The sequence below is a fragment of the Gymnodraco acuticeps genome, unplaced genomic scaffold (genome assembly GCF_902827175.1).
Source record: "Gymnodraco acuticeps unplaced genomic scaffold, fGymAcu1.1, whole genome shotgun sequence".
Classification (NCBI taxonomy): domain Eukaryota; kingdom Metazoa; phylum Chordata; class Actinopteri; order Perciformes; family Bathydraconidae; genus Gymnodraco; species Gymnodraco acuticeps.
Genome location: NW_022991672.1, coordinates 158,633 through 186,473, shown reverse-complemented (window position 1 = coordinate 186,473; position 27,841 = coordinate 158,633). Strand labels below are relative to the sequence as shown.

Here is a 27,841-nt window from a genome sequence, read left to right as displayed (position 1 = left end):
TAGAGACACTACACACTGATATACACCTGAACATCAGCAGGAGAGGACTCTTTAAAGTAGAGACACTACATACTGATATACACCTGAACATCAGCAGGAGAGGACTCTTTAAAGTAGAGACACTACATACTGATATACACCTGAACATCAGCAGGAGAGGACTCTTTAAAGTAGAGACACTACATCATAATTGAATGAAAAAAATTAACACTACAGCTTCATATCTCTTAAAGATAATCCTTTTTTTTTAATCATGTACATATACAAGATATTATCTTATGCAAAGATGTTCTGAACTGAAACGTTCACATTATATAAACTGGGTCTTTTAGTTGGAAGCAAACACACAAAGAAACCTTGTAAACAATTCATAGTCACTCTAATTGTAAAATAAGAAAAATACCATTAACAAAGGACAACAGATAGCTCATGTCTTCCTATCAGCCAGGGTGGGGCGCGTTAATTTAATAATATTTCCTTTTAGTTTATCGATGTGTTGACCTTTATTTAAACCAGGACTGTCTCTGGACAGAGATTCGAAATTAGTTTAGCGTTAAAGGTCGGGAAAGTCTGTTTAATCAAACAGCAGAAAAAAAAGATTCACTGAGGGAAGACGAGAAATAAAAAACACCATTAATTAAAAAACGTATAAATAAAGTGAATTACAGATTGATTGATAATGACATAAGTGGTTATCTGCAGCCCTATGGCATATTTTCTGGAACTTCTATCAACAAATATACAGTTTATCATGTCTGTAGTTTCAAATCGGGACATCCCAGACGTTCCTCTTCCTGTCGAGAGGGATTTCTCACAATAAAAGTTCAAGTTAGGAGATTTTAAGTTTTGACATCTCCTCCTCTCGGCGCCATATAAGGACTTCCTGTCTGATTGCTCCTTCATTTGACTTTGTCCAGTTCCAGGGCTGTGATTGGCTCCTCTTCCAGAACAGACACGCCCCCAGATGATTGACAGCAGGTGTGCTGGTGCTCCTTCCAGTCCTGCAGGAGGAAAAAAATAAATAATAAATACAAAAAAAAGCTTCAGATTCAAGACAGAATTCAGACTTTTTTCTTAGAACTCTCACACGTCAGAAAAAAAAAAGACTTCTGACATTTTGTTTATTTTTCAGACTTTTATCAGAAGACTCTTTTTCTCCTTTGAATTCTGAGAGTCAGAATTTTTCTAAAAAAAATGACTTTAAACACAGAACAAAAAAAAAGTTTGCTTTTGATAAAATCCCCCCCCCTTTTACATATGACCTAAAGTACGGAGTCAGATTTGGGTCAATATTCTAGCGCGTAAAACAAGCTACTCACGAGCGGAAAATGTGCTTTTACACGCGCATAAAATGACCCTCGCGAGCAGATTAAACCCCCGCGAGCGGCTCTGCGCCCGCGAGCGGCTCTGCGCCCGCGAGCGGCTCTGCGCTGTACACTTTACGAATATAATAGTTTTTTATGGACAACTTTACCATTCAATCTCGTCCAACTGATCTTGCAGCTGTCACTCCTCGGCTCTTGGTAGTTCAGGCATTTATCAAACCTGGCAACTCCGGGTTTCCTGGCAGCTGTCAATCAAAGTCCAGTGGCTCCGCCCCAAAGTGCCAGAAACTTTTCACACGCGTAGACAGACTCCGCGAGGCTGATACTCCCGCGAGCGAGCAAGAGGGCTAGAGCCACTCGCGGGCGCAGAGCCGCTCGCGGGGGTTTAATCTGTGCGCGAGGGTCATTTTATGCACGTGTAAAAGCACATTTTCCGCTCGTGAGTAGCTTGTTTTACGCGCTAGAATATTGACCCAAATCTGACTCCATATAAAGTCATTAGAGGTCTATAAGATGGCGTAAGAAATGTTTACTCGTAACTTTAAAATTAAATCAGAATCAGAATCCTTAATTTGTCCCGCAGTTCACAAACTGGGCAGCAGTGATTTTTGTAATCTAGCTCTTGATTTCCTGTGCGTTTCGGCTGCTTCTCTTGTTCTGGACGTGTCTATCGTTTTATCGCCACTTCTGCAATAGCATAGTTTTGCACGATGGACGTATAAAGAGAACATGTTAACAACGCTGAAGTCATATCACGTCTACTCTAGCTTGGAGAAAAACCAATATGGGCTGTTTATCAGACCACAAAGAATGATTTAACTACCCCTTCCCACTTCCTTACCGCATTACATTGTGTTTTAATGTACATTATTTAATTTCATATTGTGTTCTTGTACTTATCATATTCTATTTACATGTATATAGACTTTTTGCACTATTTTGTATCTGTATTTATGTTGCATTGTTGGAGGAGCTCAGTAAGAAGATGTTCACTACACTGTAGCTTTGTGGATATGACAATAAAACCTTTGAATCTTGAATGAATCTTTGGTTGCTGCTGTAGTAACTCCCATTGCAGTCGGTGCAAACCATGCTGAGAAACGACACAGCGGTCTGCAGCAAACTCAATATCTGCTTTCCTCTAACAGTGTTGATTAGGAATAATTACATGTACCCAAATACTGTACTTCTGCACACGTGACAAACCAAAACAACAGCTATTGGGCTGCATAGTGTTGTAAATATATGGTGAATTAATAAATGAACATGTACTGGCTTAGCTATATAGCTATGATCTTCCTTTATATAAAAAAAGTGCAATTTTTTATCGATATACTCTAAAAGAGATACTCTACTATTAAGCGACTGTATTTTGTGGGATGAAAACGTGATAAAAAAGTCAAGTGTACACAGGTTTGGAAACGGTGATAGACGCGTCCCGGACAGTCCTAAATAAGAGATCTTTAACGAGGCTGTGATGAGGGTTAATGTGAAGGATTGAGCTTACCTTCCTCTGGCAGAAGGTGGAGCAGTAGTTGACCTTATGGCAGCCCGTGCACTCACTCATCGCCATGCGCCCACAGTTCACACACATCTGCTGCAGGGGAACACACACACACACACACACACATGTTAAGGTGCCCGTCTTACATCTTATCTTAATATCCTTTTTTTTCATTGCATATTCAGGATCCAAAAGTTTGTTGTTGTAATACTCATTTCAGCCACAGGAGGCAGAGGTGTGTCACTATACCAGGTTATAATGAGAGTAAAAGGAGGCACCCTAATATGCTCCTTTAGCATTTTGTAAATATCTAAGGTGTTTGCAACTTTTGTGATAATAACTACATGACTCCACAAAATAAATGACACAGGTCTATTTATTTTTAGACATTTTAATGCTTACATATTATTATTATATTATTATTAACAGTTCCTTTATGTAAGGCCTGATGTGCTTAAGTACATTTTACTTATAATAGGGATGTCATAATGTCAGTAGTACTGCATTAATGCTTGCTCTGTGTGTGTGTGTGTGTGTGTGTGTGTGTGTGTGTGTGTGTGTGTGTGTGTGTGTGTGTGTGTGTGTGTGGCCTAGCATTACTATACTTGTGGGGACCTAAATCTGTTTACATAGTCACGTGTGGGGACTCGCCTCCCTTATGGGGACAAAAATCGGAGGTCCCCATGAGGGGCATCATTAATTTTAGGGTGAAGACTTGGTTAGGGTTAGGCATGTGTTGGTTATGGATAAGGTTAGGATAAGTCTCCAGGAAATACATGTAAGTCAATGTAATGTCCCCTGAAGTGATGTATACATGATATGTGTGTGTGTGTCCTACATTGATGATGATCTCGGTGATGTCAGAGCTCCTCTTGGCATCCGAGTCGTCCTGCTGCTGAAACGTGATCTGATTCTGAAATGTCTGAGTGAGACCAAACTGAACACACACACACACACACACACACACACACAACACACACACACGACAACACACACCACACAACACACACACACCCACACACCACACACACACACACCACACACACACACACACCACACACACAAACACACACACACACACACACCACACACACAACACACACACACACACACAACACACACACACACACACACACACACACACACACACAACAATTATTACTCAAGTTATCTGGAAATATAATGGTAATGTCAAAATAACTTTATCTCTACACCTGCAACTATTGCATGACAGACAGGTAAATAATCACAGTACTAATACATTGTACTACTGCGCAAATAATACTCTATTAATACACAATATATACACAGTACTACTGTGCTAATATTAAAATAGTTCTCCATCTGTGTTTTTTTATTTTTGTTTTACTTTTATGTATTCACCACGACGTCAAGTCAAATTCCTCGTACATTTGTTACTCTCTTGACCGTACTGTTCTTGTATTTGTATGGTAATGTTGTATTGTTTTGTAAGCGTATACTGTTCAATGTATCATGGGTCCAATTTATAGTCACTTTATATATTATATATTAAAACTGTGTGGTGACAGTAAAGGAATCTGAATCTGAATGTCAACCTACCTGATTCTGATATACAGCACGTTTACAATTCTGTCTGTGTGTGTGTGTGTGTGTGTGTGTGTGTGTGTGTGTGTGTGTGTGTGTGTGTGTGTGTGTGTGTGTGTGTGTGTGTGTGTGTGTGTGTGTAAATGTGTTTGTGTGCGCGTGTGTGTGTATGTATGTGTGTGTGTATTGTTGTGAGTTTTCATAGTATGTTTAATACTTAAAAACGAAAGTTAGTTATAATCAAATATAATCAATTATATTCTTGTATAACCCACAATGAAAATGCTTCATATTTTAGGTTTTCTATAGTTACAGTATAAACAAAACAAAGTGGGTTGTTTAGGTTGAGTTTTCTTCCTCTCCTCTGGCAGCAGTCCACAGGGAGGGGGGGCTTCACACTAAGGGGAGAAACATTAAGAGGCCAAAGAGAGTTCATGTCCTTTTTACCTCATATGAAAGGGTGTCTTATCCCATAACAGCTGTGGAACATGTTGGGACATGTTTAGCCTTGTACATTATGCGCATGCGCGGTTTTCAACTGAATTGGGTGTAAGAGGAGGAGTTTTGTTTTTTTGGGTTTTCGATCCAGTTTTTTTAGCATAAAGAGACTGGTTTTTTGAGAGAGCGCGAGAGAGGGGGGGTGACCCCTGGTAGACTCTCTCCGGGTAGGCTGTGTGCTTCAGAGCTGGGTAACTAGCTCTCGGTATTTGGTTCTGTCAGACGGGGTAAATATCTCTTGATTTTCTTGGTTGTTGGCTGAGTGGAATGATTTGATGGGTATGTGTTTTTGAGTATTCTAACCGCAACCTGTAAGGATCTTCCTTCGAACTCTTGGCGGATGGGTATGGGTTTTTTTTAAGTGTTAATCCGCCGTCTGTGTCGGAAAAAAACGGTATGGAACTGATGTGAATAAATGGGTGAATGAAAAGTTGAATGCGCTTTTTATTGTCACCGGTCTTTTTACGAGGAAATACCTCTAAATTCTATCGGGAGAATTTTAAAATGTCACAACTGAAATGGGCAGTTGAAATTAAAACATTTTGGTAATAAATGTAAGACTGTGAATTAAAGTTTCATTTGAACATGATCACAGCACGGTGTTTTTTGTTAGTATGATTATAATGTTGTGAGAGAGAAGGAAAAAACCCTGTATTAGTTTGGACCTATTTTTCTTCAAATAAACTGACTCCCACCTGTTGGATTGGGATCCTTTAAAAGACACCTGTGCCCTCCTCTCCTGCGTCAAAGGTAAGATTGCACCCTGCCACACACACTTAGGTAGGAGCACACTCCATTTACTGATATCAAAATCCTTCGGGATCCCTTAAACAGATTAAAAAAGAGTTGTCTGAATTGAAACCGCAGTTAATTGAAACCTTGGTTCTTCGGGGGGGTTAGGAAGAGGTGAGATCTTGCTGACGTTGGTGGATCTGAGCCACTCAGCAACCTTACATAGACTCAATAATCTTCGGAAAGGTCAATTAGGAGGTCAGAGTAATTTACCGGAATAAATTATCAGGACCTCTCATACTCTAAACAGTATGTATGCGTGCATATGTGTGTGTGTGTATGTATGCGTGTGTATGTGTGTGTGTATGTATGTGTACGCGAACGTGTGTATGTGTCTCTGTGTGTGTGTGTGTATGTATGTGTGCGCGAACGTGTGTATGTGTCTCTGTGTGTATGTGTGTGTGTATGTATGTGTGTGTGTATGTATGTGTGTGTGTATGTATGTGTGCGCGAACGTGTGTATGTGTCTCTGTGTGTGTGTGTGTCTCTGCGCTCACCTCCTTCCTGCCTCCCTGACCTTTGACCCCCGTGCACTCTGAGTGTTTGGCCTGTTCTATCAGAGCCTTCAGCTGCTGCACGTTGCTCTGCAGAGTGTTGGCCATGTCCTCCAGGTACAGCCAGCTGCTGCTCCGCCCCCCCCTCGCTGACTCCGCCCCCCTCCAGGCCCCCCATCAGCAGCCCCCCCCCCAAAGGTGACCCCACCGTCACCGCCATCTTGGCCTGCAGCGACTGGGGGGCCACGGCGAGGGCAGGTAGCGCCGTGAGCACTGAGAGGAGGAGAAGAAGAAAAAAAGGAACGTTGAGAAATAATTTGGTGTTTTTTATAAAGCACTTTAAAACCTCCAGACCAAAGTGCTGTCCAGTCAAACAAACAAACACATACAAAAATCACACAGCTCAGCTCACACACCATAAAACAAGTAACAACAATACAAGCAACAATCTAAAAGATGTCAATACGCTAAGGAGAAGGTGGAAAACAAAGGAGAGTATTCAGAAATAATTTGGTGTTTTTCCTACAAGGAGAGTCTTAGTCAGATGATTCAGAATCAGAAACGGGTTGATTCCCAAGAAGGTTAACACATACGAGGAACTAGCCTTGGTGTATATGGTGCATACAGTGTGATGCTATCAGAGATGAGGTACCTGCGGTGCTGGTGAACACCTCGCTCTGGGCCGAGCTCTCCGACATGATGGCAGCAGCAGCGGCGGCCGTGACAGCGTCACTCTGAGCCGGGCGGTCAAAGGTCAACGTGCCCGAGGTCGTGAACTGTCCCGACGGAGACACCGTGACTGAAGGAGAAGAAGAAGACACACTTTATGAACTCCTCCAGGGAACTTTACAGGATGTTAAATATTCTTTAAGAGGCGAAAAAATATTCTTTAAGAGGCGAAACCTCTAGGTTTTACACTAAGTGGCAACCCTTCTTAACCTTCTTCAAATCTCTCTAATTTTTGTCTACTGATTAATTGACACTCCCCCCCTTTATTACATATTTAGTTTTTGTCTTTGTACTGTTTTATTATTATTTATTTTAGTTTTGTCCTGTTAGTCTGTACAGCACTCTCTGTTTTAAATATTGTAGGTTCCTTAAAGTGAAGATCAACTATGTATGGCTTCAATTGATCAGTAGTAGAGACTAAGCTGAACACTAGTAGCTTTGAACTGTTGAACATTTGTAACTGTGGTTCCTATAAATGTACCAAATGTCTTTTCTATGTGTCTTCAATACAAATATATAAAAAAATAAAAACTTTACAGGATGTCGTCAAATAATAATAAATGAATATATATAATATTTGTTCTCCAAAGGCTGATTTCCATACTTTAAACTGCTGATAAAACCACAGCCTATATTTTATTTTCCTCTGCGGCCCCACTAATCTCACATCAGTGTGACGTACATGTTGTCCCCGGGCTCAGCGTGATGTTTTTGGCGGAAGAAAGATCCTTCTTCGGGGAAACGACCAGAGAATCGCTGTCCTTCTTCCGTCTCTTGTACGGGACGAAGAGGCGGACCGGACCCGTCTGAAGAAAACATGAAATTAAATCAAAATGACAAAAAAAGTGGAGACGCTTCTAAGAGGTCATATTACTGTTTTTTTGGTTGTCTCTTTCCTGTAGTGTGTTCTATAGGTTTTAGTGCATGTAAATGATCTGCAAAGGCTCAGGGACATTGGTATTGAAGGTATTGCACTCAGATGGCTCTAGTCCTACCTCACTGAACGATCCCACTTCATCTCCCTCCCCAACCATTCCTCTGCCACAGCTTCAGTCACCCAAGGCGTTCCTCAAGGATCAGTACTTGGCCCCCTCCTCTTCATCATCATTTACATCCTCCCCCTCGGTCAGATACTCCGCCATTTCAACCTGGACTTCCACTGCTATGCTGATGACACTCAGATCTACCTCAGCACCAAATCCCTCCATGACCCACCCCTTACCCACATCGATTCCTGTCTGACAGCTATTAAAACTTGGATGCAACATAACCTCCTCAAACTGAACAGCAACAAAACAGAACTCCTCCTAATCGGCTCCAAATCCACCCTCAGCAAGGTCACTAACATAACTCTCACCATCGATGGCACCATTGTTTCCCCCTCCAATCAGGCACGCCACCTTGGCGTAATCTTTGACCCCACCCTCTCCCTCGAACCTCACATCCGCCAAACAGTCAAAACCTCATTTTTCCACCTCCGCAATATTGCAAAAATCCTACCCTCTCTCACCCGCCCCGCAGCCGAACGACTAATCCATGCCTTCATTTCCTCCCGCCTTGACTACTGCAACTCACTTCTTTACGGCATCAGCACTACATCCCTCAACAGACTCCAACGGGTTCAAAATGCAGCTGCACGTCTCCTCACGCATACCAAATCATGGCATCACATCACCCCAGTCCTCAAAGACCTCCACTGGCTTCCTGTCTCCCATCGCATCAACTACAAAGTTCTGGTCCTCACCTACAAAGCCCTCCACCATCTGGCCCCCCCTTATCTCACAAACCTTCTCACTCCGTATCAACCCCCACGGTCCCTCAGATCCACCGCAGCTGGACTCCTATCCATTCCCACATCCACACTCTGCAGCTTTGGGGACAGAGCCTTCTCAGTGGCAGCTCCTAGGCTCTGGAATTCCCTCCCCCAAGATCTCCGTGACTCTGAGTCCCTCACAGTCTTTCAGTCCCGCCTCAAAACACATCTTTTCAACTCTGTCTACCCATAAGCCCCCCCCCCCTCTCAATCAACTTCCTCTTGACTGCCTTTTTATTTTACTATACTTACTTGTTTGCCTGTCCTTGTTTGTCTACCCTCCCTCATACTGTAAAGCGTCTTTGAGTTGTGAAAAATAAAATGCATTATTATTATTAAAATCCCTGTGTTCCCTCCACCTGCCTGAAACACCACTCCTTTGTTTACTTAACAACTGTGTTTGCTTCTAGTGGCTAGCGCTTCAACACATTACACTATCAGGAGGCGTGTGGCGCAGTGGGTTGTGCTTATGTGTTCTGATCAGGGGGTCACAGGTTCAAACCCCACTGCAGTCAGCATGTCGTTGTGTCCCTGAGACATTTCACCCCAAATTGCTCCTGTGGGGATCGCCCACAGTATTGAGTATGTAAGTCGCTTTGGATAAAAGCGTCTAACAAGTGACATGTAATGTAATACGTGATAGGCTAAGAGTAGGGACATCTCTTAGTGGTTGACCAATCACAACAGAGCCGGCCAGCTAACCAATCAGAGCAGACTGGGCTCTGGTTTCAGACAGAGGGTGAAAAGAGGTGCTGCAGCACAGGCAGTATGAGAAACATAGAGAGACATGTCGTGAGATAATGAGGTCATAGAATAAGAATGCTAAACGTACCATGCTGATGTTTTCTGCTACCAGAGGCTCTTCTTCCTTTGCACACTGAAGAGAGAAGCAGAAAAAAACACAGAGCGAGTTTTACTGTCTGACTGGTTATTTATTTAAATCAACAATTATTCATTACATGCAGTTTATCAATCAGACATCAGAAAGGACAGCAATCCTTAAAACTGTTTTTAAAGTACGACCAAACAAACCTATTTAGTACAGAAAGTGGATTAAAACTCAAGCATTTCTCATATTTAATTTGAGTTTACAGTAAACCTATTCTTCATCCATGATCATGTGGCTGTTTTGTTTTTATCATTGTTTTATTTGTATGTATGTATCTTTGTGTATGCACCAAAAACACTAAGACAAATTCCTCGTATGTGTTAACCGGCAATAAACCTGGTTCTGGTTCTGATTTTGTAAGCACATTAAAGTACTTAAAATAAAAATTCCTAAAAAGCTTTAACCTGTGAAGCCCTGAGCCTGTTTTCCAGGTCTCAGGCTCGAAAATGATTTCCTAGAACAAATGACCATAACTTCACTTCCAGAAGGGGAACATTAATAATCTTTTTTCTCAAAGCAAGGTTACACCTGTGAGTTGGATGTAGACAAGTCAGAATCAATATAGATGTTTTTTATTTTAAAGTCAATTCAGATTGAACATAGTAAAAAAATGTAAATGTCCGTCCAAAAATAAACCATTACTTATAGTGAACACCACCCTTAAATGATGGGATGGTAGACTAAAGCTTTAGGAATCCAAAGTATAACATATAATAAGTACCCTGTATCAAGATTGATGCAAAACAAGTGACATTTGATATTTTTAGAGAGGTTTAGAAAAAAGAACCCACCTCTGGGGTCATTTTCCATATCTCTGGCCCCCCTCGGTCGATTTTGATGATTGACACCTCTTTTTAACCGTTAGAGCCAATATAATCGAGGGGGAGTTCCACATACACACACACGTTACCAAATAAGGAGTGACGCCTAGCCAAAACCGGAAGCTGCGATACAATGCGTTTAATATCTAGCTGGGGTCTTCTGGTGGGAGACGCCAGGAGATGATAAAAAACATTATGTCAATATTTTAAATATGGAAAGACTTCTGCTTTTAATGGGTGTTTGTTTTCATGTAACACTTATCTCTCACCTTGAGATCATAACCGTTTAATTTAGGCCTTTTTCAAACTTCCAAGACTTTGTACAAATCGTTACAGAAGCATGATTTTATTTGAATAATGTGATATTTTGGACGGGTGTTTTGCTTTGTCCCAGCAGCAGAGGGCAGAAACAGAAATGGATGTAATGAGCTGTGGTTTTGTCCTGTGTTTCTGGGAAGGAAGACAAATCTAATTATTTTTCTCATCAGAGCGCTCCAGTAATATTCTGAGTGCAGGAAGCAAAACAAAGCATCTTATCACAAAGTGTATCTGCAGTTACCTTAAAACCCAGTTACACAATGACAAATGATGAACCACAGGTGGAGGAAGGGCTCCGACCTTTCAGAAGTACAATTTGTTTTAACATCATATACAAATGTAAAGATCAATATTCTAAAGGCTACTTACGGAAACACTGGCATCACAATATCATCTCAAAGTACCAAACGTAAAAGAACAATCCTGAGAAACGTTACTCACCCCCGTCAGGTCATCACAGCAGGCTGCACACGTACAGGAGGCAGCGTGAGGGTTCAGGATACGCTCCTACACACACACACACACACACACACACACACACACACACACACACACACACACACACACACACACACACACACACACACCACACACACACACACACACACCACACACACACACACACACACACACACACACACACACACACACACACACACACACACACACACACACACACACACACACACACACACACACACACACACACACACACGCACACAAAAATAGTGAATAATTACTTCAGTATGAGTGCAGCAGTACATTGTATTAATACTAAGTTACGAGTGTAGTATTACAGTATATAAATACTGCAGTATGGTGTAGGGCTGCTCGATTATGGCAAAAATGATAATTTCGATTATTTGGTTCAATAATTGATATCACGATTATTAAAAACGATTATTCATTTACTTTGAAAACATCCATTTATTGAAAAAAAAATGTTGAACAGTTGATTACCCTGAACTTTAAAGGTGGGGTAGGTAATGTTGGAGAAACCAGCTCGAGTGCGCTAGAATTAGAAAATACACAGCCGGGAAAAATCTGCTACTTCCTCACAGAGCCCCTCCTCCAACACACATGAACGCGCACATGACCAATGAGGGCACGAGATAAGTTTGTGCCCAGATGGAAGGCTGACAGGCAGGTAGGCCATCCAGTTACTTTAGCCGGGCCGGCTAAAATGATTGGTCGTGCTTTTTACAGCGCCACGGCTTCAACAGATGATCTTTTGTTATGTATTTTTTGTCAAAGCACTTTAGATATTCATTGCTATCGGGATGTTAAGAGCATTCCATGGAATATAACAACAAGTGTATCTCGAGCCGGTTTCTCAAACTTACCTACCCCACGTTTAAGTATAATTCAACTGAAAAACCAATAAAAAGTACTACAGTGTATTATCACTGCAGTGAGACAGAGTATTAATGATGTAGTGTGGTAGTAGTACAGTGTATTATCACTGCAGTAGGACAGAGTATTAATGATGCAGTGTGGTAGTAGTACAGTGTATTATCACTGCAGTAGAACAGAGTATTAATGATGCAGTGTGGTAGTAGTACAGTGTATTATCACTGCAGTAGGACAGAGTATTAATGATGCAGTGTGGTAGTAGTACAGTGTATTATCACTGCAGTAGGACAGAGTATTAATGATGTAGTGTGGTAGTAGTACAGTGTATTATCACTGCAGTGGGACAGAGTATTAATGATGTAGTGTGGTAGTAGTACAGTGTATTATCACTGCAGTAGGACAGAGTATTAATGATGTAGTGTGGTAGTAGTACAGTGTATTATCACTGCAGTGGGACAGAGTATTAATGATGCAGTGTGGTAGTAGTACAGTGTATTATCACTACAGTAGGACAGAGTATTAATGATGTAGTGTGGTAGTAGTACAGTGTATTATCACTGCAGTGGGACAGAGTATTAATGATGTAGTGTGGTAGTAGTACAGTGTATTATCACTGCAGTGAGACAGAGTATTAATGATGCAGTGTGGTAGTAGTACAGTGTATTATCACTGCAGTGAGACAGAGTATTAATGATGTAGTGTGGTAGTAGTACAGTGTATTATCACTGCAGTAGGACAGAGTATTAATGATGTAGTGTGGTAGTAGTACAGTGTATTATCACTGCAGTAGGACAGAGTATTAATGATGTAGTGTGGTAGTAGTACAGTGTATTATCACTGCAGTAGGACAGAGTATTAATGATGCAGTGTGGTAGTAGTACAGTGTATTATCACTGCAGTGAGACAGAGTATTAATGATGCAGTGTGGTAGTAGTACAGTGTATTATCACTGCAGTAGAACAGAGTATTAATGATGCAGTGTGGTAGTAGTACAGTGTATTATCACTGCAGTGGGACAGAGTATTAATGATGTAGTGTGGTAGTAGTACAGTGTATTATCACTACAGTAGGACAGAGTATTAATGATGCAGTGTGGTAGTAGTACAGTGTATTATCACTGCAGTAGGACAGAGTATTAATGATGCAGTGTGGTAGTAGTACAGTGTATTATCACTGCAGTAGGACAGAGTATTAATGATGCAGTGTGGTAGTAGTACAGTGTATTATCACTGCAGTAGGACAGAGTATTAATGATGCAGTGTGGTAGTAGTACAGTGTATTATCACTGCAGTAGGACAGAGTATTAATGATGCAGTGTGGTAGTAGTACAGTGTATTATCACTACAGTAGGACAGAGTATTAATGATGCAGTGTGGTAGTAGTACAGTGTATTATCACTGCAGTGAGACAGAGTATTAATGATGCAGTGTGGTAGTAGTACAGTGTATTATCACTACAGTAGGACAGAGTATTAATGATGCAGTGTGGTAGTAGTACAGTGTATTATCACTGCAGTGAGACAGAGTATTAATGATGCAGTGTGGTAGTAGTACAGTGTATTATCACTGCAGTAGGACAGAGTATTAATGATGCAGTGTGGTAGTAGTACAGTGTATTATCACTGCAGTAGGACAGAGTATTAATGATGTAGTGTGGTAGTAGTACAGTGTATTATCACTACAGTAGGACAGAGTATTAATGATGCAGTGTGGTAGTAGTACAGTGTATTATCACTACAGTAGGACAGAGTATTAATGATGTAGTGTGGTAGTAGTACAGTGTATTATCACTGCAGTAGGACAGAGTATTAATGATGTAGTGTGGTAGTAGTACAGTGTATTATCACTACAGTAGGACAGAGTATTAATGATGTAGTGTGGTAGTAGTACAGTGTATTATCACTACAGTAGGACAGAGTATTAATGATGTAGTGTGGTAGTAGTACAGTGTATTATCACTGCAGTAGGACAGAGTATTAATGATGTAGTGTGGTAGTAGTACAGTGTATTATCACTACAGTGAGACAGAGTATTAATGATGTAGTGTGGTAGTAGTACAGTGTATTATCACTGCAGTAGGACAGAGTATTAATGATGTAGTGTGGTAGTAGTACAGTGTATTATCACTGCAGTAGGACAGAGTATTAATGATGTAGTGTGGTAGTAGTACAGTGTATTATCACTACAGTGAGACAGAGTATTAATGATGTAGTGTGGTAGTAGTACAGTGTATTATCACTGCAGTAGGACAGAGTATTAATGATGTAGTGTGGTAGTAGTACAGTGTATTATCACTGCAGTAGGACAGAGTATTAATGATGTAGTGTGGTAGTAGTACAGTGTATTATCACTGCAGTAGGACAGAGTATTAATGATGTAGTGTGGTAGTAGTACAGTGTATATCACTACAGTGAGACAGAGTATTAATGATGTAGTGTGGTAGTAGTACAGTGTATTATCACTGCAGTAGGACAGAGTATTAATGATGCAGTGTGGTAGTAGTACAGTGTATTATCACTACAGTGAGACAGAGTATTAATGATGTAGTGTGGTAGTAGTACAGTGTATTATCACTGCAGTAGGACAGAGTATTAATGATGCAGTGTGGTAGTAGTACAGTGTATTATCACTGCAGTAGGACAGAGTATTAATGATGTAGTGTGGTAGTAGTACAGTGTATTATCACTGCAGTAGGACAGAGTATTAATGATGTAGTGTGGTAGTAGTACAGTGTATTATCACTACAGTAGGACAGAGTATTAATGATGCAGTGTGGTAGTAGTACAGTGTATTATCACTGCAGTAGGACAGAGTATTAATGATGTAGTGTGGTAGTAGTACAGTGTATTATCACTGCAGTAGGACAGAGTATTAATGATGTAGTGTGGTAGTAGTACAGTGTATTATCACTGCAGTGAGACAGAGTATTAATGATGTAGTGTGGTAGTAGTACAGTGTATTATCACTGCAGTAGGACAGAGTATTAATGATGCAGTGTGGTAGTAGTACAGTGTATTATCACTGCAGTGGGACAAAGTATTAATGATGTAGTGTGGTAGTAGTACAGTGTATTATCACTGCAGTGGGACAGAGTATTAATGATGTAGTGTGGTAGTAGTACAGTGTATTATCTCTGCAGTAGGACAGAGTATTAATGATGTAGTGTGGTAGTAGTACAGTGTATTATCTCTGCAGTAGGACAGAGTATTAATGATGTAGTGTGGTAGTAGTACAGTGTATTATCACTGCAGTAGGACAGAGTATTAATGATGTAGTGTGGTAGTAGTACAGTGTATTATCACTGCAGTGGGACAGAGTATTAATGATGTAGTGTGGTAGTAGTACAGTGTATTATCACTGCAGTAGGACAGAGTATTAATGATGTAGTGTGGTAGTAGTACAGTGTATTATCACTGCAGTAGGACAGAGTATTAATGATGTAGTGTGGTAGTAGTACAGTGTATTATCACTGCAGTGGGACAGAGTATTAATGATGCAGTGTGGTAGTAGTACAGTGTATTATCACTGCAGTAGGACAGAGTATTAATGATGTAGTGTGGTAGTAGTACAGTGTATTATCACTGCAGTGAGACAGAGTATTAATGATGTAGTGTGGTAGTAGTACAGTGTATTATCACTGCAGTGGGACAGAGTATTAATGATGTAGTGTGGTAGTAGTACAGTGTATTATCACTGCAGTAGGACAGAGTATTAATGATGTAGTGTGGTAGTAGTACAGTGTATTATCACTGCAGTGGGACAGAGTATTAATGATGCAGTGTGGTAGTAGTACAGTGTATTATCACTGCAGTGGGACAGAGTATTAATGATGCAGTGTGGTAGTAGTACAGTGTATTATCACTGCAGTAGGACAGAGTATTAATGATGTAGTGTGGTAGTAGTACAGTGTATTATCACTGCAGTGGGACAGAGTATTAATGATGTAGTGTGGTAGTAGTACAGTGTATTATCACTGCAGTAGGACAGAGTATTAATGATGTAGTGTGGTAGTAGTACAGTGTATTATCACTGCAGTAGAACAGAGTATTAATGATGTAGTGTGGTAGTAGTACAGTGTATTATCACTGCAGTAGGACAGAGTATTAATGATGCAGTGTGGTAGTAGTACAGTGTATTATCACTGCAGTAGAACAGAGTATTAATGATGTAGTGTGGTAGTAGTACAGTGTATTATCACTGCAGTAGGACAGAGTATTAATGATGCAGTGTGGTAGTAGTACAGTGTATTATCACTACAGTAGGACAGAGTATTAATGATGTAGTGTGGTAGTAGTACCTGTATGAGGCAGAGCAGCGGCCTGCCGGCGTATCGGATGCTTCTCTTCCAGTCTTTGCTGCTCGCTCGCCCCGCCAGACCTTCAAACTCTGTGGGAGTGTACCACTGCTGGTTGTGTCTGATGCAGCGGCCCTTCCCCCCTGAACACAACAACAAGTCAACAACACAACAACAAGTCAACAACAAAACAACACCGTCAGTGTGGGTTAAAGCACTCGAGAAACAGAGTCGTGAAGTGAGGGATTCAGTACGGCTGCAAATATAACATAATATCAGATTAGAAATGTTTATTTTCTAGATGAGTCGATTATTTGTCATGTCTAAGAAAAGTAGAAAATGTCATTAATGGTTTCTAATGAAAGGGCCCCTTTAAGTTTATCTGCAAAGAGAGAAAACTAATAATTACATTTCTCCTACGCCGAGACATTCTTATTTTATTCTAATTATACGTGTTGCAAGATTGCAATCCTACATGGTACACGTGTTTGTCCCCCACTTTAAAGTCAAAGCTGCTCCACCAAAGATTGAAGAGAACTTTGGGATGTTAGCCTTTGCAGACCATTTACATGCACAAAAACCAAAATGGCAAACATACAGGAGAGGGGAAACCACAACAAAGCATAATGGGGCCTCTTTATCTTCAGCCGGACTCACCTGATCCCAGCCGGTTCTTGTACAGGACCCCGCTGGAGTTCCTGCAGCGCACCGGCAGCTCGCTGTTGTAAACCGAAGGGTCCCAGTTGTACTTGGAGCAGGAGTCTTTGTCCTGGGGGGGCATCAGAGGAGTGGGATGAGTCTGAGAGCCTGAGGGAAACACAGGGGGCGAAACACACACACAGGTCAGTCTGAGAGAGGGACATCACTTTGTTAAAAAGAGTGGTGGGGACACTTCTTCAAGATAAAAACCCCCACAAATAAAACATATACATACAGTATGCTTACCATACAGAATGTTGACAATTCTCTCTTCAATTATTACTAATATTAAACTTGTCGCAGGACAAAATTGCACCACTTGGGTCACCAGACATACACCCAAAAAAGTGTGGACAGTCCTGGAGATTGTACATTCTCATTCATTGTACATCCTCTTGAGCCATTTTCAGAACATTTTAAACTAATTATCCTAAAAGTCCTAAGGACACTTCTACCACTCAGGTGTTTTATAAACTGCTTTAACATGGACACCTCAGAACCAGTTGAATATTGTCAGTGCTAGTCACTTCGTAGATTTACTCAAGTACTGTTCAATTTGTAGGTACTTTACTTGAGTATTTCAACTTTTTGCTACTTTGTACTTCTACTCCACTACATGTATTTAATCCCTTTAGTTATGTGATGGCCACAGCCACACACACTGCATCCTCATCTTCAGTAGTTTTGCTTCAGTGCAGCTACAATAAAACATGCCAATTAACACCACACATTTGCTCTAGATGGTAAACTCTTTATTTGATTGTAATCTGACATTACTTCAAACATTTTAGCACAGCTAATACACAAGTATTTGTTTGTATTAATTACTAGTGATGGCAGTTTGACACGGAAGCTTCGAACGGAGCTTCAACCCTGGACTTCCTATTCCATAGAAGCAGTGCTTCGAAGCTTGCTTCAAATCACGTGACATGTGACGTCCGAAGCAGCAACTGCTTCATTTCCTGAATGAATCACTTGACTGGTTCGCGGTCCATTCACGCGATTCAATGCATTGCCTCGTCTCGATTCTGACAGGTGACAGGTTGAAACGGTTTCGAATTTGAGCGCTTCAACACTTTATGACCGCTCTAAACAATGCGCAATGTGTGGGTTGTTGTCGTAGTTTGCGTTGTTGCTGTTGAGTTGTTGTTATTGCATTTGATATCATTATAGAGCAAGCCAGGAAGTAAGATAGGTCGTTCTGGCTCGGGAAACACTTCGAAATGTGGAGAAGTTGTGAACAAAAAGACAGTCATCAGTCATATAAAAACAGTTCAACATTTTAAGGAATAGATAGCCCAGTGGGTAGAGCCGGGGCCCGAATGCGGCGATGTCCTCCGCGCAGCTGGTTCAAAGCCTGGAATGGATGTATTTGAATCATTGCTTTTCAACTTTAATAACTGATAAAAGGCCCTCTCCTCCCAAAAAAATGTCTAGCACTCTCTAGTCTCTTCTCAATAACCCAATACACACAATTATCAATCTTAATTGCAAATAGAACATGATATTCAGTCTTAGTGTGTGCATCGAATATTTTTCAAGGCAAAGATAAGTTAAACCCACTGCAGCCTTGCACTTCGCCAGGAGAGGTCGCTGTACCTGAAACTTCGAGAAATGAACCTATTTCCGACACAATTGTCCAAGTGGTTCGATGCTTCATTCAAAGCTTCATTTTGCCATCACTATTAATTACATTCTTTGTCTCTTGAGTTACCATGTCCATTGGGGGAGGTTACTTCCTGGTTCAGCAAAGGGCGTGGCCGAGCGCTGAGGGCTCATAAATACTGCAAGGAGCCAATTGGGACAGATTGGGACAAACCACCTGCTTCCATGTCAAAGGGGGGATTTGTGTTTTGTCAGTGTCCTTTGTGTATGATGTGACTATTAATTATCCCTTGGGTTCAACTTGGTTTGGCCAAGCCCCTATATAGGTTCCTTGGTTTTTCATTATGGGGGGGTCAGTTTTGTTAACACCTGTTATGTGCCTTTGAGGTGTTGTCTGTTGACCTCTTTTATAGGCCTAGTTATTATATGATGTTCTTGTGGACTTTTGGTTTAAATAAAAACCCTAGTTTATTTAAACCACTCCTGTGTCCTGTTGCCTTACTGCTTGGTCCCTGACAAGTGACTTCACAGATGAATGATGAATGATGTGAAATATAATCAAGTGTTGAATCAGACTTTAGTTCCACCTGGAGTAAATCCACCAGCTACCCTGCAGTATACAAAGTCATTCAAACTAGCTGCACCTTCACCAGCTTTGAGAACACTTTCATGATCAATCATTATAAAACATATCATATATATTATTCTGAAATGGACCAATCTGCACAACGACTACTTTTACTGTCGCTACTTTAACTATATTTTGATGAGAATACTTTTCTACTTTTACTTGAGGAACATTTTGAATACAGGACTTTTACTGTAACAGTATTCCTACACTCTGGTACTTCTACTTTTACTCAAGTACAAGATCTGAGTACTTCTACTTCTACTTTTACTGAAGTACAAGATCTGAGTACTTCTACTTTTACTCAAGTACAAGATCTGAGTACTTCTACTTTTACTCAAATACAAGATCTGAGTACTTCTACTTTTACTCAAGTACAATATCTGAGTACTTCTACTTTTACTCACGATGTGAGTACTTTCTCCTCCTCTGGTCAGTACTGGAACTCACCTGTTGCCAAAGCAGCAGCAGATTTGAGGCCGGTTGCCTGGACGATGCTGCCGTTGGTGTGAACCACGATCAGTGTGGCCTTCTGGGTACTGAGACCATCACCCAGCTGCAGGGTGGTTCCTCTGCTCTGTGACACACACACACACACACCATGTATACATCACTTCAGGGGACATTACATTGACTTACATGCATTTCCTGGAGACTTATCCTAACCTTAACCATAACCATAACATGCCTAACCCTAACCCTAACCCTAATCAAGTCTTCATCCTAAAATTAATGATTCCCCTCATGGGGACCTCCATTATGTCCCCATAAGGGAGGCGAGTCCCCACACGTGACTATGTAAACAGATGTAGGTCCCCACAAGTATAGTAATGCTAGACCGACCACACACACACACACACACACACACACACACACACACACAGTCCATATATTAGATAGAGAACAGCTACAGTAAGAGGAAGCTCAGAAATGATTGGTGATGATGTTTTTTTAAGGGTCCTTCAGAGGATGAACACCTTTGGGAGATTTAGGAGCGACATTAAAAGGTCCCATGTCATGGCCATTTCCACTGATCATAATTCCATTGTTGAGGTCTACTGGAATAGATTTATATTGTGCAATTTTCCAAACTCACATTGGTTTCTCACAGCATCTCTGTAAACTACGTGTATTCACTGAATTTCACTCTCTGCCTTTAACGGCTCGTTGTAGCTCCAATAGCTCCAGCCCCCCCCCTCCCTGTGAGCACAGTGTGCTCTGATTGGTCGGGACGTTGTGAATCGCGCTAAGCTCCGTGGAGGTGTGGTTTCCTTGTTTAGCGATACACAGCGAAACACAGCCAAACTCACCCTGAGCACACACAAAGTCACAGCCGAAGTACAAACAATAAGTGTGGCTTGATATTGAGTAAGAAAAGGGTTGATAAACGCTGTGAGAATGGGTCTGTAGAGAGAATGGGTCTGCAGAGAGAATGGGTCTGCAGAGAGAATGGGTCTGCAGAGAGAATGGGTCTGCAGAGAGAATGGGTCTGTAGAGAGAATGGGTCAGCAGAGAGAATGGGTCTGCAGAGAGAATGGGTCTGCAGAGAGAATGGGTCTGCAGAGAGAATGGGTCTGCAGAGAGAATGGGTCTGCAGAGAGAACGGGTCTGCAGAGAGAATGGGTCTGCAGAGAGAATGGGTCTGCAGAGAGAATGGGTCTGTAGAGAGAATGGGTCTGCAGAGAGAATGGGTCTGTAGAGAGAATGGGTCTGTAGAGAGAATGGGTCTGCAGAGAGAATGGGTCTGCTGTGAGAACGGGTCTGCAGAGAGAATGGGTCTGCAGAGAGAATGGGTCTGTAGAGAGAACGGGTCTGCAGAGAGAATGGGTCTGCAGAGAGAATGGGTCTGCAGAGAGAATGGGTCTGCAGAGAGAATGGGTCTGCAGAGAGAATTTCGCCGCGATCCCAACTGTCTGTTATCAGCCTGCAGCCCGGGAGGAGAGATCAGCAGAGCTGCTTGCACTGAGTGTGTGAGGAAGTCCGTGGATTGGTCAATTTGGACCAATCAGCGGGGGCTTAACATAACGGCTCCGCGGACGTAACGTAACGGCTCCACGGATTGGTCCATTTCGTTCCGGGTACGGTTGAAGGTACCCGGAAGAATCAAATGGACAATGACGTATCTCCAACGAGGCGTTTTGGGGAGGTATTTTCTGTGTTAGAGTTGTACTCGCTACAGGGTGTACTTTGAGGGTTTTGACTCTGCACACCGTTTACATGCAGAAAAACCTTCATAACACACAAGGGGACGGATACTAACCGGAAAAGCGTGACATGGGACCTTTAAGAGTATGCACTCTCCACCACTTTTATGAAGAGCTGGAATTGAACTCCAATTAAAAAGGTTGACACTTCTCTAAGTCAACAGGTTTACTATGGTAGTGATTTTCAACCAGTGTGCGGTGACCAGTGTTGGGCAAGTTACTTCCAAAATGTAATATATTACATATTACTGTCTTTTGAAAGTAATAAGTTACATTACAATATTACTGTCTCTGAAATGTAATGAGTTACACTACTTTTGAGTTACTTTCACCAAAATAACCGCAAAAGAATGGCTAGGTATTTTAAATGCTAAAATGTAGTTTAGTGCAGCTCATTATGCATCCAGTGAAGGGCGATGTGGTATAGCATAACAACTGTGTAGGCCCTTAAGGCTACTAACAACTTGTATTACACGGCTTAGTTGAATACTCGATTCTGATTGTAACTTCTTAACATGTGACACGTTGTTAATACAGCAGTACAGACCGCTGTCAAGGACTATGATGAAGGTTGCTACGGAGGATCAAGAAAGAGAAAGGAAAAGAGGTTAAAAGACGGAGCGCTGGACGTCAGATAAATCACCAGAAGAAGGCAGAGAGGAAGTAAACAATAACAGGACACGGAATGGGCTCTGTAGTGTGTTTAGTATGTGGCCGTGTACAGGCCCGGTTCCAGGACAAAATGACTCTGAGGTTACAGGGGGCGCAGCAGTAGTAGGTTTACATGAGCAATAGTGGCAGCAGCAATGAAAAATAGCATTGATGGTCCCCATGAACAGATTATGGCATTTGTTATGTTTTGAAACCAAGCAAGTGAGAACATTTCAAGTGAGTTAAAAGTGCAATCCTGAAATATGTCATATAGTCCAAAGTGGACTATGGCAAAGAAAAGCACAAAAGCTTCAAAGCTGTACTGATAAAAGAAATGAGAACATATTGTAAATCAAGGCAAATATGATTTGAACCAGCTCATGGTTTGAAATGGCAAACATTGAAAAGCAAAAGTATTAAAACCATGTACTAAACATCACTTTGGTCCCATCATATACTCTGGGAAGAGAATATTTACTGTGCTTGAAAACTGGTATCACATCATCACGTGAGGTTGACTTTGTGACCTGGAGATCATTTCAGCTGCAACATCAGCTCGTTGATAAGCTTGGGATATGAGATCTTTCTGTAGCCATTCGTGGTGAAGGCATCTTTGCTATTGTCTGCATTATGTTTGACCCAACATTTCTACAGGCAGAATATGGCACTATTTCACATTAATATTCTAGCCCTTGTCTATTTTTATACCACGAGCTGCAAAATGACCGCCTAACCCCACTGCACAGGCGGGTACTTGTTTAGATATACCTGGGCAGGCTCTGTGTTGCCGTGGTATCCTGGCACCTGCGGGCCGCAGAGGGGCGAAGTAGCTGCTCCGGGGGCGAGGGCGGCGAGTCAGGCGGGAGTATGCTAGTGTCCACAACGGAGGGTCACGTGATGTCCCCATCTGACCTGTTGCTACTGTCTGCAGTAGAGGCAGTGTTGCTGGCGTTTAGTGATGGTTGCTTTAACCATTTTCGTATAAATGATTATCCACAGATGTGCGTCACTGCTGTGGAAGCACTTTGGAAATGATGCACGCGCAGCGGAGCAGGTCACGCGCACCTGACACAATTTGTTGTTAGTATTTTTCGCTCCGTTCTCTTTTTTCAATTGAGGGTGCATAACATTCAACTGCCCCGAAGATCCCGACGCGAAGCCTGAAGGGTAAACACCAGGTTTACTGATCTACCCGCACAATTTGTCTGGTGTCGGAATGTCTCGCTATGTTAGTACATTCTTAAAAAACAAAACACCATTTAATTTCGGGTTGAAATGTATTGTAACTGCGTTACTGAGCATTGTGGGTAATATATTACCCACATTTCATTAGTAATGCGTTACATTACTTCGTTACAGCAAAAAGTAATATATTACTGTAACTCCGTTACTTTTGTAACGCGTTACACCCAACACTGGCCGTGACAGATGGGCAGGAGTGCCGTGACAGATGGGCAGGAGTGCCGTGACAGATGGGCAGGAGTGCCGTGGCAGATGGGCAGGAGTGCCGTGACAGATGGGCAGGAGTGCCGTGACAGATGGGCAGGAGTGCCGTGACAGATGGGCAGGAGTGCCGTGGCAGATGGGCAGGAGTGCCGTGACAGATGGGCAGGAGTGCCGTGACAGATGGGCAGGAGTGCCGTGACAGATGGGCAGGTGTGCCATGACAGATGGGCAGGTGTGCCATGACAGATGGGCAGGTGTGCCGTGGGAAACTCTACAATTTCGGTAAAACATGACGGCAGTTCAGTGTCCCTGTTTGTAACACACACAGATACAGTTACAATAAAGTTGACTTTGACTTGTGACAGGAATAAACCGGGTAGAAAGCTCAGCGTAACAGATGTCTGATTGCTCACCTGGACATCATGAAGATCACTACACGTGATTATAAATATTGATCTGCAAGCACATCGTCACACTGAGCAGCAGCGTGTGTGTGTGTGTGTGTGTGTGTGTGTGTGTGTGTGTGTGTGTGTGTGTGTGTGTGTGTGTGTGTGTTTACCAGCACGTGTTCAGGCAGACTTCCTGACGTGGCGACCGTGGTTGTGTAAACGTTGTCGTCCGCACAGTGAACGTCTCCCACCGTCACAGCCGTCACCTCTGATCAACAACAAGACATTCAAATGTGTTATCAAACACATCTTAGGATCAACATTCAAAGACTCAAAGATATAAAAGGCGTTATCTTTATTCGCACAGCAGCTCAATATGTGACGATATGAAGTCCCAGGCTCCTCCAACAAAGACTTTAAACAAGAACACTAAATACAAAACAATACAAATAGTGCAACTACTTCTACTTTATTACAGGTACTTCAGTACTTCAGTACTCTTGTTATGTTAGAATACATACAATTATAATATCACAGCCAAACTGAAGTATAACACAGAAATATATATATGTACAATTTAAAATATCTCCAAAATGATCATCATATATATATAATATATCGAGTTGTGCAATTAATTCAACAGGTAGCAGATTTTGCAGAGGTGGAGGAAGTACTCAGATATTGTACTTGAGTAAAAGTAGAAGTACTCAGATCTTGTACTTGAGTAAAAGTAGAAGTACTCAGATGTCAATGTAATGTCCCTTGAAGTGATGTATACATGGTGTGTGTGTGTGTGTGTGTGTGTGTGTGTGTGTGTGTGTGTGTGTGTGTGTGTGTGTGTGTGTGTGTGTGTGTGTGTGTGTGTGTGTGTGTGTGTGTGTGTGTGTGTGTCACAGAGCAGAGGAACCACCCTGCAGCTGGGTGATGGTCTCAGTACCCAGAAGGCCACACTGATCGTGGTTCACACCAACGGCAGCATCGTCCAGGCAACCGGCCTCAAATCTGCTGCTGCTTTGGCAACAGGTGAGTTCCAGTACTGACCAGAGGAGGAGAAAGTACTCACATCGTGAGTAAAAGTAGAAGTACTCAGATATTGTACTTGAGTAAAAGTAGAAGTACTCAGATCTTGTATTTGAGTAAAAGTAGAAGTACTCAGATCTTGTACTTGAGTAAAAGTAGAAGTACTCAGATCTTGTACTTGAGTAAAAGTAGAAGTACCAGAGTGTAGGAATACTCTGTTACAGTAAAAGTCCTGCATTCAAAATGTTCCTCAAGTAAAAGTAGAAAAGTATTCTCATCAAAATATAGTGAAAGTAGCGACAGTAAAAGTAGTCGTTGTGCAGATTGGTCCATTTCAGAATAATATATATGATATGTTTTATAATGATTGATCATGAAAGTGTTCTCAAAGCTGGTAAAGGTGCAGCTAGTTTGAATGACTTTGTATTCTGCAGGGTAGCTGGTGGATTTACTCCAGGTGGAACTAAAGTCTGATTTAACACTTGATTATATTTCACATAATTGATCCACATCTGTGAAGTAACTAAAGGTATTAAATACATGTAGTCGAGTAGAAGTACACAATTTACCTCATGTAGTAGAAGTATGAAGTAGCATAAAATGGAAACACTCAAGTAAAGTACAAGTATCTCAAATTCGACTTAAATACAGTACTTGAGTAAATATACTTAGTTACTTTACACCTCTGTGCATTAGTAGAAACTTTGAGTGAAGTTATATATATATATATATATATATATATATATATATAGGAGAATTGTGCAATTAACATTCATCTGCAACTTATATCAATATTCCAATTACTTGCATAGAGACTATTCTGCACAATTTCTATTATATTATATTTCATTTTATTTACTTGCACTACTATCTGTTTTATTGTGTTGCTCTGTTGGAGGAGCCTGTGACCTCAGAAGTTCGTTGTCATCACTACCCTGTAGCTATGTACAAGTGACAATAAAAGCCTTGAAACTTTAAATGAATGTACGGATCTGATTCCCTTCTATGAATAAGAGGTGTAGCAGAGGAGGCATTAGTAGAAACCCCGAGTGAAGCTAAATATATTTATTGGAGAATTGTGTAATTAATGTAAGGATTTATATTGATTCGCTTTTATAAATAAGAGGTGGTGCATTCCCCAGTGTAGCAGAGACATTAGCAGAAACCCTGAGTGGAGCTAACTTCCATTTTCTGTATGTGGGCCGTCCTGCAGACTCGAGGCCTACAACTTGCCTCCAAAAGCCTCCTCGGCCTCGTCTGAGTTCGGCAGGGACTCGGCTCCCATGTCGATGTTCCCCGGTTCCTCCATCACGGAAATCGTGGTGACTTCGGCCTCCGATTCGGTATCCGAGCCCACCTCCTCGTGCTCCACCTCCTCTTGCAACCCGAGCGCCTTCGTGGCCGAGTCGGCTTCGTCCATTTGTTCCTCTCGAGACGACAAGAGCCGAATGAGACCGAGCAGTAAGGAGAGTTTGGACCGAGTGCAGCCGAACCGGAGAACCACCGCAAACACGGAGCCCGGTCACCGACAGAGACTGGAAATAACCCGGAATGGTGAGAGAAACGTGGAGGAATCGGGAGAGCTAATCCGAAAGAGAGGGCGACCGCTCCACTGTTTGTTTGTATCAAGTCATCCAGGAAAGAGATGCACCGGAAACTGCCGAGAAAACACGAGTCAATACGAAGCGACCCAGCGGCCAAAGAGCACATTACATTAAATTACATTACATTACATTGTTACTTGGACGCTTTTCCCCCAGTACTTACAGATTTTCTTAATTTAAATTTGTTTTAAATACAACACTTTTAAACACCTTAATTTCTGAGTGACCACTGATGTCTTGGAATAATTGTTCAATAAAGTTGGAAAGATAACTGATCATTTGTATTACTTCTGCATTAAACAAGCTATTTACAAATGTCTGACAGTGGTTACAAATGGTAACAGAAACTTGGAAGAAGTGTTTTCATTATTGTTATTAATTTGATAACATTTTTTGTTGTCGTTTTATCTAATGTGCTGATGTGAAACCCCAGTTTACATATGTGTTTTTATATGAATACACCATGGTGAAACACTTCTCATTTACTTCTGAAAATAAGTAGTTAATAGCAAAAATTGTAAATGATTTGCTCAAATTAAATCTGTTACCCTGTGTAAACAATGTGAACTGACATCCGGTTGCCAATTCATATATACCTATTATGTGTTATTTTGCAACCAAGGCGGTGGAAGAAGTATGCAGATCCTTCATTTAAGACATAGGCGTCCTTTATATTACTGAGGACGCTCGGGACATGTCCCCACCACTTTAGGAAATGGCTAATTTTGTCCCAACCGCTTTGCATTAGGATAATTTGTTGATTGCAGCGTAGCATATAGGTACTGCACTAGTCGTCAACAAATATATATGGTAAGCATATGTATGGGTATGAGGGGGTCCTTTAATGCAGTAGTGGTTTTTTAAATCGGAAAAAAGTGACCTCACCAAATGACGCCCATAATGTTTTTGACCCAATCTGTAAATAAATAAGATACGAGTGAAAGTCCTGCATTTAAATCAGGAAAATGTGTGCGGAGAATGCAACTTGTGATTTCTACACTAATGTATATTTAACCTGTTTTTGTTATTTTATTATAATATAATTTCATCATTGTTATTACTTATTAATACATGTAAAAGCTACACATGTATCCACATGTCTGTATAGTATCCCCTTTATCTGTAATGTGCAATGTTTCCCTCTGAAATGTATAGTAGTATGAAGTAGCATGACAAGGTAATCAAAGTAAAATCTTTATA

The 27,841-nt window shown here is 41.4% G+C and overlaps 1 protein-coding gene across 1 annotated transcript; it reads right to left on the bottom strand.

Annotated features, from left to right (window-relative positions):
- Positions 1–221: 221 nt before the first annotated feature.
- Positions 222–26,694, bottom strand: deaf1 (DEAF1 transcription factor). The gene is given in 14 exon segments (XM_034198712.1): positions 222–1,001; positions 2,833–2,922; positions 3,668–3,766; positions 6,183–6,341; positions 6,343–6,452; positions 6,832–6,978; positions 7,591–7,714; positions 9,554–9,598; positions 11,191–11,256; positions 16,399–16,538; positions 17,053–17,202; positions 19,778–19,904; positions 24,188–24,285; positions 26,271–26,694. Coding segments are annotated over 14 exon segments (1,644 nt in total). The 5' UTR covers positions 26,458–26,694; the 3' UTR covers positions 222–899.
- Between the last annotated feature and the right edge of the window lie 1,147 nt (positions 26,695–27,841).